We start from the raw sequence: 10,937 nt of genomic DNA on the forward strand, positions 1-10,937 counted from the left end.
TGTGGTGAGAGAGGTTGTTGTTTATTTTGTCATCCATTTTCCTTCAAATATCATACATATATATACATGTATCACCACTCTGCCACTATGAGTATGATTTGATGGTTTTGTGTTTACCCGACACCAAAAATGTGAGTAACCTGTACTTTTGTTTTGAAAACCACAATTGCCTTTCATATGACAACACATTGCCTGTGTCTGCTACAGTGGAACACCCTCTTTAGACTTTATTTTGGAAAATAAGATCATAGAATTTCTCAGGGCATATATATACATGTTCAGACATTGTCGACAAGGAAATCTGAACAAAGCAAGGGCTGAAATGAGATTAGGAAAGGGGGGAGGGGGGGGTGTCTGTAATAGGAAGGGGGCTGGAGGGGGAGGGGGGTCTAAAAGGGGTTCCACTGTAAATAGACGAGATTTCATACACGAGACAATGATTACAAATGCCAACAACTATTCCAGAATGGGAAGTTAAAAATAGTATCTTGGTAAGTTTGAATCCACTTGCCACAAATTCCTCGACATTATTCATCGTATTGTAACCGAAGCAACCTTGTAGCAACCATATCGATATCCGGCGGACATATTGACTTATTGTCGGAATTTGGGGCGAGACTTTTGATTCAAAACGAACACAATGAGATTAGGTTTAAAAACATTCCTATAAAATAAACTCCATTAAATAGAGGAGCAATACTTGTGAGGCATAAACAGTGTTTAATGCCAAAAATGTGTTGTTGCAGGTTGTTTCTTTTGACGAAGCAAAGATATATCTGTAAGGACACACTAAAAATCTCTCTGAAAAACCTTGATATTCAGTTCCAATAATGGCGTAGCATAAGCTATACTGGTGCCCAGACCGCGGAAAACAGAATAATCCACATTGCAGAGCAAAAGCGCACAATCCAGAAAACCAGGGCAGCCACAACCCCAACAGCTGAACACTCGCATGCGGAACGGGAATCCTGGCCCGGACAAGCTTATCAGTTATCTACTGGACAGACTAGAGATCCAAGCATACCATGAGCCTGCGGTCATCTTCCAAAACAAAGGACGAACAACATTTACAATGAAGGTAAATCTTCTGGTTGTTTATGTTGGAGCTACACATAGCTCATTGATTAACAACAATATGTGGAGACAAGTCTCACTGTATAACCATTGAGTGGCAAACATATGCTTGTGTATTTTATGAGTGGCACAATCCTGGTCAAAATTCAGTATGCTTCAGACAGTGATGCTTATCATATTGAACTAGGAAGATAGTGACTTTGCTGGTCATCATTGACATTGATCTAAATTAACCAATCAGTGCTTTATAACCAATTTTAAACTAGAACATTTGGAATTAATGGCGTTTAATTCAGAGGAATTTCTATCAATTTCCTCTCAACATCGTCAATTACTTAAGTTTGTGTGTAAGATAACCATAATTTTATTGTTTTGCTATACTAACTATCAATCACTGTAGTTTTATTTACTACGTTGTGTTGTGGTTTTTTTCAGGTATTATGTTCTAAACTTTGTTGCTTATTATTGTACTATCGTTTTAGGGTCACAGTTATTTTACAAATATCATCTTCTAGTTTTGGTTTTGTGCTCAGCTGTTAGTGTGCCTCGCATTTCTCGCTTAGGTTGTCTCCCCCTTTTTGTAAACTCATATTTTTTAATTAGCATTTTTGGTTATTTGGTACGTCTGGTCATCTTATAACAAAAATGTCATTGAACTGAAAAAAGAAATAATAACTTAGTTTCATATTTGAACATTTGGCAGTATGTTTCTTGTGAGCCAGAAAGATCTCACCAGGAACCCAACCTTTACCCAGTTAATTCTACACATTAAAATTTAAATGGAAAATTACGAAACACATAAGAACATGCAACTAAATACACACTGGCAGTACTTGTTATAGACAATCAATTGATATACGGTATACGACACGTCCTTGAAACACATAGAACAGTTCTCAAGAAAGAACATTGGCAATTTCCAGTCTTTTTTGTGTTGCAGACATGCAGTGATCACCACCACATTGACCTCCGTCCTCGTCTTCATCTTCACTCTCCGACAAGTCAATGTCGTCCTCGTCCACGCCATTTTCTATGATAAAGTTATGTAGGACACATGCTGAAAAAATTAACATTGGAACTTCACGGATGTTCGTCATCTTGAGATCCTTCAGTCTGCGGAATTTTCCTTTCAACAAACCAATAGCCCGCTCCACGTCAACTCTTGTCCTTGCCTGGGCTCTGTTGTAGGCAGTTTCCACAGGGGTCAGATGGCCGTTGTCGCGGAATGGAACCAGCAGGTACTTGCGGAGACTGAGGGTAGGCCGAGTCCCAGATCATATGGTACTCTGGAGGCAGCTTACTTGCGTCAGACTCCAACACTCCATGGAGATCTGAGTTGGGGAAAACTCGGCTGTCATGCACGGACCCAGTGTAACCCGTAAACACATCCAGAAAGAGGAGGTCTTTGTCGCATACAACCTGAAACAAGTCGCGTAAATCAATATAAAAATAATCTATCAGCCTGAAACTAAAAACCAACCACAACAGAGGCTACATGTATATCCTAATGCTTCGCTAGCCTAAACCATAAGACTGAGCTGAGCACAGCTCCTCTCTGCAGAACATGCGAATGAGGTGCCTACTGTCCCATATAATTCATTTATCATTGAGTGCATTTTCAGCGTAACCATGACATGCATATGAAATGATAACGAATAATATAAAAAAATCATGTCTTTGAAGCTGGTAAACATCCCCATTATCACACCGGGGACTGTGTTCCGCCTTATTTCAGCCGGGCTCGTTGTTACTCCGTTTTCGGCCAGGCTCAGTGTCACGCAAACGAAAGTGTCTTCATAAAAACACAAACTATGACTTTCACACTGATTTAAGCTAAAATTGATGAATGTCAGTAGAAAGAAGAATAATTGTTTTCTTTGTAGACAGCTAAAAACGTCTTTTGCTTACCTGGTTAATTGACAATAGCCGAATGGAAGGCATGCATGCGGTTTTTTTAGTGAAAAATGAAGGTTCAACGTACATTTCTCTCAAACATGGATTTGAACAACAAATATTCCTCTATTTTTACTATTTTGGGTAAAGCTATAATCATCTGTATCAATTGCGTGCTTCAATGCATCCTCACTATGTCATAAGAAGCAATCAAAACAAGCAAGTGGTGTACGTTTTGTTCTGCGCTGGGCCTCCTGCATTTTTGCACTGGGCTTGCTTTTGTTCTGGGTGTCCAGCGTGGAACAAAACTCGCCTGACATGGGTTTTGGTTTTACTTCTCGTGCCTCAACGCAGGTTCGGGAAAATGCATCAGCATAACAGCAAGAAACTATAGAACAAACTTATGATACAGAAAAACCATAACATGATACCATTGCTTATCATTTCTTCAGTTTGATCAGCTTTTTTGCCCAAAAAGCGACAACCCGCATGTATTTCAAGCCGATGGGGGTCACATAATAAACCTTGTCAGATAAAAATAACACCAATAGAGAGACAAATTACTTAGGTTAGTGCTAAAAACATCCGTTCCTGGAAATGAGTTTTTTTTTAGAAGACATAGTTTGTACTTTAGTGCAGACACTTACGTTTGCGTGACACCAAGCCCAGCTCAAAACGAAGTAACAACGAGCCCGGCTGAAATAAGGCGGAACACAGTCCCCGGTGTGATTATCCATGCTTAGTCAAGAAATGCTTGAACAAATTTTTAATAAATTTGATCAGAAAGTGCTGCCTCAACTTTCACTAAAAGTAAAAGCGGTATATGACATGTATCTAACAACAGGAAAAGAAAAGTCAGAGAAACGATGTGTAGGTACATTTTCATGATGGTTTTCTTCGAATAAATCCACACACCATCATAATTCATACTTGTCTGAACTCCCAATATCGGTTTAAACATTTTATATTTCTCACGTAAACCATCACAGATACTGTCAGGCTTTTACACACAGTACAAACACCCTTTCATTGAAACACTCACCCCTTGAGAACATAGGTGCTTTCCGTAAAAAGCGAGCAATTTTCACACAAAAATTGTTTTGCATGGTTTATCTTACCCCGGAGCCATCGACATCGTGAACTCTGTTATTCCACTTTCCCTTTTTGACAAAGCAGTCGTCAGGAATTTGAATGCGACTCGCTGTGAGCTTGTCTGCAATAGCACGTTATTATGTACCTCTGACTATGCACAAAACAAACGGCTGTGGTTCACAAGAACCCTCGTGATGACTTTTGACTATTCACAGGAACTGGCACACCTTACGTGAACCTGCTTCCGGGCGTTCCTTATTTTTTAACTTTAAATACTTCGAGTTTTAATGATCTTGTCTTGATGAAAAAATATTTATTTTATGATTTAAGAATGTTTGTGTAACACGCTGTCAATTTATTATTTAGATTTGAAAAGTTCGGTCTAGCGCCAAAACGCACCTCGGTCCGATTGTCTTGAAGACAATCCGCAACATTAAATCTTTGAAAATTACTCGCTCAGCCTCTTTACGTAGGGCACCTAGGATGTTCCCTTTGGTGAGCGTGATGGTTTACGGGAGGCGCACTTTGCCTTTAAATACTTGTCTTTAAATTCAAAGATTCAAATAGTGACTTAAAATTACAGTAGATTCCAATTATGAAATGACACTGCTAGTGTTACTCTAGTATTTCAATAGGGAATAAATACACAGGCACCATAATGGTCAGGTCCTCCAACCTTTCAGTTCTGCCAACATTAACAATCCACCTATCTGAAACAGAAAGTGATCAAATCTGTTACCTGGAGATGCATCGCTGGGAAACCAGCAGATGTACGCGTCGCTGTTCTCAACCCTGGTTCCTGGTATCTTTATGTAGGTCCCACCAATCGCTCCAACTACGCCGGGAAACCAGCTCTGGCTGCCCATTTCCCAGCTAATCGAGCCAGGTCACATCTTGGTGGCCACTGGATGACATCTCCTGTAAAGAACAGAAAATTGCATTAAAATATGCTGATCACAGTGTTAATTTTATTCAAAATTATCTGACAGTTTACCCATGTCTGTACTATTTACAATTAAAGTTACAGGTCTCCCAGTCCCAGCCACACGCCGGGGAAGTGTTACGACAGAAAAAATTGCCGTTTGTTACGATAGCATTCTGCAGTCCCATAGTCAACAAGGTTTCGAGCCCGAAAGGTGTGTAACTTCCAAACTAATAATTATTGTGGCGTAATTATCGAAGCCAGCAAAGTTTATTTGTTCTCAGCGGATTTATGATTGCATGAGGATTAACATGTTATCGATTTAATTTTTGAGGCTTCTGTTTTAGATTTGTGACAGTCGTATTTGTTGAAATTGTTTGATTTGGGGATTTCTTTTTAAATGGTGGAGATTACAAGAGGCTTGAAGCAACAACGGTCATTTGATCAGGTAATGTGATGTATCATAACTGAAATGCATCAATAGCAGTGTCCCAATATTCAAGTGTGTTTGTGTCATCGGCTGAGGAAAAGAGCATGTGTATTTTTTTGGTACGCGTCGCCGTGCTAGCAGTTACGACCGCCAGCGATGCACTGATACGGCCGCCCCACTTTTCTGTTACGACCGCCGACTGTTTCGGCTACGGCAGCCGGCACTCATTTTATTCGTTTAATAATGTTATTGCCAAAGTTTATGACAGTTTGCAAACAAATATGAACGGGTTTCACTGCACATCGGTTGTGCACCGTCGTGTTATCAGGAATTTTGATTCCCTGCCCTCTTTTATTTAATATCGCATTCGTCACAGTTTATATATCTAGAGTTCTACTTCCAGTTAAGCGTGCACATAGTTTCAACGGGCATGTACATATGACAAGTTCAAATGTCAATTGTCAAAATCAGTCGCTGAAAATCCAACTCGGTCTAAAAGACGGACACAAAGGAATCCCACTCACCAATTACTCGGGTGAGTCAGGGGGGAGATTGGGGTGGGGTGGGGGTTAATAACTAGGAGTCAAATTCAGATTAAAAAAAAGATTTGAACTGGGTATGCATTACTGTTGTCAATATTTTTGAAGAAGAAAAATGCCTCTCTACAAAACTTTGATTGTAATTAGTTACCTTGATGCGTCTATGAGTATGAGACACTGAACCGCCTAAATATCTTTCTTACCTGCACAATCTGTATATCCAGGACTTTCCCCAGTCCCTGTTCGATGAGAGTGTATGTGCCATATTTGGCACAGTGTCCTGGGCTATCTGACCGCCCATCACCAATCAGCTCTAGACTTCTTCCCTCGTCCTGAAGCTGCGAAATGAGCTCTGACTGCTCCCGTTTCCATTTTCTTTCCACTGTAGAAAAAATGAAGTGCCGCTGATGCCAGAAGAACGTGCTCTCCAAAATGTAACGCACATTGAGCAAGTAAAACAGCCGGAGAATTTTTTTCGGGCTGCAGCCAGAGAGCACAACAGCTGATGACAGGAGCAGGTTCCCGCAGGGCATCTGCTTTATGTACGGTTGGCTGGTCCACTCTCTGAAGAAACAGCACTTGGAGCAGTCTTGTCGGACGTGGATGCAAGATCCAACTGTCTTCGATATGAAGGCCTTCGCAGGGTGAGAGCATCGAGGACAACTCTCAAACAGCTGCATCAAGTTTGCCTGGAAGACAATGTACTTGTCTTCCAGGTCGGGGCTGGGTCTCGGCTCAGGGGCATTCCTAAAACACACAGGTTATACACTTTCTTAGCACATAAAGGGTTACTATGGAAACTACATGTGCCATACACAAGAACAAATTGTTTCACTGCTAGTGCTATGGATATAATTACTTCATGTTATACATGTCGCAATGACAGTGAAATCCAGTATAACAAAAACATTAAGATGAAATTAGCTTCTTACTTGTGATGAGAAATTAAGCTAAATAATGTCAGAACAAAAATGTTTATTGACATGTTTTTGGTGTTTTCCCCCCATTTAATAGACAAAAAGGGGCTATGGCCAGTGAGATAAAGACCAGAGAGAGAAAGACAAAAACAAAGGACACAGTGATAGCAGCTAAAAATAGCTGACTGTCACCCAAAGTAACCCTTGACTTCTGTCTTACTTTTTAAAATGTAGAGAAGTAGATGTCTATTGAAAACTTACAAGAACTGCGGATCTTCTGGTTCACCTCCATCCTCGTCAGCAGGCTCGTCCTCTTCCGCAGCTGCAGCGCGCTGTCGTTCGCCTTTTCGTTCTTCTTTCCCCACACTTTCATCTGTAGAAGTTAGAACCGGCATTGCGTTTTAGAGGTGGGGCGTTGATCAGGTTGCATTGGATCCTGACATCCTTGGTTTCGGCAATGGCAGAAACATCTGAAGAACAAATGACATTGCTGATAATTGATAATTACAAAACAATGTACATTTCACTTCAATAACCGGAACAATGACAAGTTAATTTTAGTTTATTTATATTACTGTAACAAGCGGACTACTGATATTCATTTACAATACCATATAATCATACCTGTAAACTTAAATTAGGAACAGATTTTGGAATGTTGCATTTCTGCTGCAAAAGTAAACAGGAGTGAAGCGTGCAGTAAGAGGGATGTCGTTAGGCGTCGGACATCGGACATATATAACGATGAAAATCCCCAAATGTCCGATTCACATTGCCGCATGTCGGTCAGATGTCCTATCGTTTTAGCCTAAGCGTGGTCATTGTCCGATATGTACTCCATTCCTTCGGACAGCGCGATAATCGTTAATTTTCATTTCAAGATACAAATCTTCTAAAACACCGAACGCTCTCGTGTTCAGCTGACACTGAAGTTGCCAGTGCCGCGTGCGGATCTTTTCTTTTGTCGGGAATTCCCGAACCGTTTGTGGTATGCGCCGTTTGGGTATTTATACCGTCTCGGTGCAGCGCACTGATCTAAAAATAGTGGATTATTTTTAGATCAGTGCATGCTACAGGAGTACGGGAGACAACTCCAACTGACTAAATTTGTCGTCTGCTTTTGTTTTAGATATGAGACGAAGCACTGAATTATGCCGCTGGAAAAAAAAACTAAAGCCTGCAAAAGACCAGCATTAGATCAAACCGATCATTTTGTTTTTCAACTTTTATCCAAATCATGCCGTTTGTAATCAAAGTAAGAGCTCTGAAGTTGTCCATGTTGGTTTCTTTTTTGTGGTTTCTTTGAAACTAAACAAATACAACATTATACGCACACTGTGTTGATGTATTTACTATATTATGTGTGTGTTCTACAGCGCGCGTGTGTGTGTGGGCGCATGACTTTGGAACAATTCCATGGAATGTGTTATAAGCTGTTTGGCGTAAATTCATAATGTCCTATTACACTTTCTGAAAGCGGTCAAATGTCCTATTTATGCTGAAGAACTCAGGACATTTGTCCTATAGGTATGAATTTGTAGCAACATCCCTGCAGTATGTATAATAGTATATCAGACCAATTATATATATATAGCTCAGAATAGAGATATAAATGGCAAACTTTAAAACAATTCAAAAGAATATAAACGATAAGAAGACTGTTAATCTGAAAAGCTCACATTTATGTTTCCCTCGCAGTTTGATGTGCACTTGCACATGCTTGGATGCTGATGACGTGGCTGGTGGTACTTCTGGTTGTAGTTGATTCCCACGTTCCTGTTCATCCTCCTCTTGTAGCTGAAAAGCCTCCACATTGTCTTCGTCATCCACTTTGACATTCAGCGGGCAGTTGAAGTTTTGCTGCTGTAAAAGTAACAAATTGCATACTTATAAAACATCTAGTGAATACAAACAGCTCTTGATTTCCTTTTAATTTTACCGTACCCAACCAATTTTTACCAAGCCTATTTCAATTCTCACTGCCAATGCTAATTGCTATGGAGTACGTGTGACTGTGAGTGTCAAATACTGTAATTTTATAATCCCTCATTTCCTTTTATCTTCTTTAACCAAAGTTCACCTAGCCTACATCAATTTAACAAACCATATATATATATTATATCACATATGTTCTGAAAAAGAGTGGCACTGGCACAAATTGACAAAACATATGGGGATCTAAATCAAACCAAAGCCGAACATCTGATGGGACAATAATGATACTGAACAGCTGACTGGCATGGTGACTTGTTTGAATTTGATGCCTGTGCATGGATAAACTGATTTGCAGAAAATGTTCCTTACAATTACATGAATGTATCACATCTATACTGATCTAGATGAATTTCCTGTCACTCACTCACTGTGACTAATCTAGTCTTTCTATGTAAGTATAGTGGTCCAGTGAACGATACCTTTGCCTGTGGTCAGTGTCACTCCCTGTCAGAGGAAGTGAAAAAACTTAGACTTACTCGTGTTGCGAAAAAAACAAAGTATTTAGTCTACACCCGAGAGAGCATTTTTGGAACAAACAGTGTAGAGTCAATATAGGGAGGACAGAGGACAGAGGAAATTTTAAGGCGACATCATAAGTTCTACCTCAGTACCTACCTCGCGTGCAATGGCCAATGTCGAGTTTCAACCGCGTAGTTCGTCGACGACACACTTCTTCTTAAAAGTCAGCAATTGACGACGTGGCGAAAATATTCTGACCGGGTTTATTTGCATTGGTAAACGAAAACGTAAGTGGTCCCGCGTTGATCATGATGTCACTTGTCGATTCCGGATGCGGTCTTCGAGTTTGGTTTCTCCGGTGATCTGTGTAACGTCTTTCGGTTCAGCACATACACGGAGGCAACTACTGTCAGTGTGTTCCAAGCTTTATTCATTTCTTAGCACATGTATGGTACATCGACCGAGATATTCTCCCGCATGGTGGGAAGTAACGTGCAGTGCGCATGTCCCGTGACGTATGCCCTTGTTACAATGCGCATGTCTGGCCTAGTGCCTTACTAAGCTCACTAATCGTGTCATCCCCCTTTCTCTACCGAATGCAAACAAATCAAATGTCCTACTCTCTCTAAATTATTCCTACCAAGTAATGGACAAATCATATGCAACCAACGTTGTTCCTACTTACAATTACCAAACTCTGAAACACATTTTTATCCACAACACCAATACAACATTCTTTATAACAACACCTGAATGTATTTCAATGATGTGACACACTCAGAACAACACAAAGTATGCTTTTGTTCAATAGTACCTCACACATAATTTCCATCTTAATAGTACTACCCGGTTGTACGCATAATAAACACAAATATGCATAATAAGTCATACAACTTCTTCCTTTTAGCACCATATTGTTTGACTAGTCCAGATCAAAAACATAGCAGTCAGTCAATTTAGTTTAGTTTTGTTTTTGTTTTACTGTGTCTCATATTCTTGCAATATTGTGGTTTTTTGACCAGTCTCCCACTGCGTGTTGCCACTTGTGGTGAAATGCTTGTTGTTTGTTCTGCTTGTATTTCATGATCCTGAGTGCCATTTTCTGTGTTGTGTTGTTTTGTTGTCATGCTTTCTGTCACTTGTTTTTGCCCTGTTTGGTTTGTTTGATCTGTTGTATTTTGATGGTATTTTGGTGACTGTGGTTGCTGAATGAGTATCTGTTCATGTGACTTTCGGAGGTGTTTTCGATTTCTTCGGTACCGCCTACCATTTGCACACATGCGCACGAAAAAGATCCCACGGTTCACAGCGAAAGTCTCAGGGCTTGGAAAACACGAAGACATGCATGCATCATCTCTCGTCTCCGATTATCATGATCGTATTTCGATAGGCCTACTTTGACGAGACAAACTCAATGCTGGTGTGTCGAAGAAGACAGCCACAGCGGGCTTGTTCGAATCAAAGTATCACACCATATCTTCAACGTAGTACAAATACCTGTCCCAATATAGACCAGTTGGTCTAAGAGGACGTTAAACCCTAATAGTCAGTCAGTCAGTCTCTCTCTCTCTCTCTCAGTCTTTCTCCCTTTCTCTGTCTCTTTGTGTCCCTCTCTT

At 40.3% G+C, this 10,937-nt stretch overlaps 2 protein-coding genes and 1 long non-coding RNA gene across 4 annotated transcripts in view; 1 reads left to right on the forward strand and 2 right to left on the reverse strand.

Moving 5' to 3' along the window:
• Positions 1 to 10,937, reverse strand: part of LOC138969185 (tryptophan 2,3-dioxygenase-like) — a 285,267-nt gene that overhangs the window by 6,852 nt on the left and 267,478 nt on the right. The window lies entirely within an intron of this gene.
• On the forward strand, positions 425 to 2,513 carry LOC138969179 (uncharacterized). Its single transcript, XR_011456390.1, has 2 exons — positions 425 to 1,078; positions 2,015 to 2,513. It is a non-coding gene; the product is annotated as an uncharacterized lncRNA (long non-coding RNA).
• The window catches only part of LOC138969178 (uncharacterized), a 9,918-nt gene continuing 60 nt past the window's right edge, over positions 1,080 to 10,937 (reverse strand). Inside the window, exons 1-6 of one of the 2 annotated variants that reach the window (XM_070341907.1) lie at positions 9,478 to 10,937; positions 8,547 to 8,730; positions 7,129 to 7,337; positions 6,154 to 6,697; positions 4,799 to 4,977; positions 1,080 to 2,493 (exon numbers count right to left, since the gene is read on the reverse strand). The exon at positions 9,478 to 10,937 is cut by the window's right edge and continues 60 nt beyond it. In XM_070341907.1, coding sequence (XP_070198008.1) covers positions 4,933 to 4,977; positions 6,154 to 6,697; positions 7,129 to 7,262 — 723 coding nt within the window. In that variant the 5' untranslated portion in view covers positions 7,263 to 7,337; positions 8,547 to 8,730; positions 9,478 to 10,937 and the 3' untranslated portion in view covers positions 1,080 to 2,493; positions 4,799 to 4,932. The other variant, XM_070341908.1, reaches the window with a different exon arrangement.

The sequence above is a fragment of the Littorina saxatilis genome, linkage group LG6 (assembly GCF_037325665.1).
Source record: "Littorina saxatilis isolate snail1 linkage group LG6, US_GU_Lsax_2.0, whole genome shotgun sequence".
Lineage (NCBI taxonomy): Eukaryota > Metazoa > Mollusca > Gastropoda > Littorinimorpha > Littorinidae > Littorina > Littorina saxatilis.